Source organism: Hydra viridissima, unplaced genomic scaffold, assembly GCF_058129835.1.
Source record: "Hydra viridissima isolate aposymbiotic clone 2 unplaced genomic scaffold, HvirCarnegie_v1 scaffold_6, whole genome shotgun sequence".
In the NCBI taxonomy this organism is placed as follows: domain Eukaryota; kingdom Metazoa; phylum Cnidaria; class Hydrozoa; order Anthoathecata; family Hydridae; genus Hydra; species Hydra viridissima.
In genome coordinates, this window is record NW_028324305.1 from 1629630 (window position 1) to 1631637 (window position 2008).

Consider the following 2008-nt stretch of genomic DNA (forward strand, 5'->3'; position numbering starts at 1 on the left):
AAAAAACTGTTTCATTTTATTCTTCTTTTAACAGATTTAAATCCTTTTTAGGTCTACCCACGGGTCGATCTTCCTTCACGTCTTTAATCAATATGTTTTTATCAATCAAGTTGTTTTCAATCGCAAGCATTAATAATGACATTTTATTGTTTGACGTTTTGGAAATTCCGTTTTCTTTCAGCAATTTTTTCAAATCCTTTTTCGTATATCTCATTTTTTATTTTAAAAATATTATTTTTTGAGTCCTTTCAATAAACAAAATTAAATCTGCTTCCATCTGATTCAAATCTAAGCAATTTATCAGAAATGAGAACAGCAAAAGCCTGGGTGTTTGCAGGAACGTTCGCATTAAATGTAGCTTTTATTTGCACATCTACCACTGAAGTTTTTAGTCTCTCAGCCTGTTTGCTCACATCAAAAACAAACAGAGGGCAAATGTATCTATAGTTTAAGGCAGATATATTAGGTTGACTTATGATATCGCTTACTCCATAAAGTCTATTGTCAAATTTAGAAGCGTCCTTATAAGCTCTTGAGTATTTTTGGTTGTTAAAGTCCAAATTGTAATCAACAGCAGGATATCTTTCACTGTTTAAAGTGACATATATGTTTTTCAAGTCGCAGTGATCAAAGACTGCAGGATTTAGTTCTTGACTTCCAGATTTATTGGTTTGGAATCCAACAATGACATACCTTGGTCTTTCGCTAGCTGATCTTGCGCTTAATCTCCAACTAAAGTTATTGGATACAGGAACAGCGATGGTGTCGCATTGTCTAGATCTGAACGAAATTGGAACATTTACTTTTGATTCAATGATTTTGTAAAGATTGTTGCTAGCCGCTACAGATGGTGTGACATGAGGCATAAACAAAGACAGTTTAGTCAAATCCAGTTTTCCTGCAGCTGTTGCAGCTGTTCTAAAAATAGCATCACTATCGCTCTTTCTCACAAGAGCAATTGTATGCTTAAATCCATAGAGCACTTTATCGTAATCATCACAAAATCCAAAAATGTGCTTTAAAGGAATGCAAAACGAAAACGTTCCTTTTTCTTCACTTTTTGCAATGATGTAGTCTTGTCTTTGCTTAAATCCAGTGTTGTTGACAAGATCTGCTAAAGCTGTCGTGTCTCTTTGCCACAGCTGATTCATTCCTTCAGACACTTGGAACTCTACTGGATATTTGAGGTATCCAATCATGGTGGTAGCTTGTCCAGGTTCGTAAATGGTCTCCACCTCGTTATTCGACAAATGATAAGAAATCTGGCTGAACATGTACATGAAACCATTGTTAACCAAAGTAACAACATCTGTATCAGCGTAAGAAGTTCCATCCGCTTTTAAAAGTCTTCCTTCAACCAAAATGTATGCCTCAGATGGAAGCGTGAACAAATCTTGCTGCTCAATATTGATCCTTATTTCTCCATCCACATTTATATTTTTATTCACGGGCTCGTATTCGTGAAACTCAAATCTCTCAATTTCTTCATCCACCATAATCTCTTCTGTAAAATTTAAAACATCGGAATTTGCCATTTTTATACATCAAAGAAAAAAATTTTTGCATCCTCATGCAATCAAAAGTCCATTTCCCTTTTTTACCAAGTCTTGTATTCTAATCGCGTTGTTCTTCGACAATCCTGATCCAAACATAGAATATTCGTTCATAACCGGTGCTGCTGCTGCTGCTGCTTTGTTAACAATGCTCGAAATAATTTCTTTGCTTTTAAGACTGAGATCATTCTTTGCAGCTGGCTTTGGAGTTCCAGTCTTGGCATACAATTTTTCAATGGTCTTTTTACCTTTATCAATAGCTACGTCTTTAGCAGTGGAAATAGCTGCAGAAGTCAGCTCTTTTCCTGCAGATTTAGTAGCCATGATGGCTTCTCTTCCCAGTTCAGTTTTTGCAATTTTATTAGCCAAAGTAGATGCCGCTCTTGAAGCGCTTGAAGATGCCGCTCTTCTCAAGAAATTCTTAAGCGTGTCTATTATTCCACTTCCACCTACAA

General features: G+C 35.9%; 1 protein-coding gene across 1 annotated transcript; it reads right to left on the minus strand.

Annotated features, from left to right (window-relative positions):
• Positions 1-248: 248 nt before the first annotated feature.
• On the minus strand, positions 249-1496 carry LOC149886562 (uncharacterized). The gene has a single exon (XM_090090510.1). The coding sequence runs from the start codon at positions 1494-1496 to the stop codon at positions 249-251; it is 1248 nt and encodes a 415-aa protein (XP_089946636.1).
• Positions 1497-2008: the final 512 nt, after the last annotated feature.

What these genes read in the sequence shown, in the direction of transcription:
- LOC149886562 (XM_090090510.1), bottom strand. Translation starts at nt 1,496, where the DNA reads ATGGTGGATGAAGAAATTGAGAGATTTGAGTTTCACGAATACGAGCCC.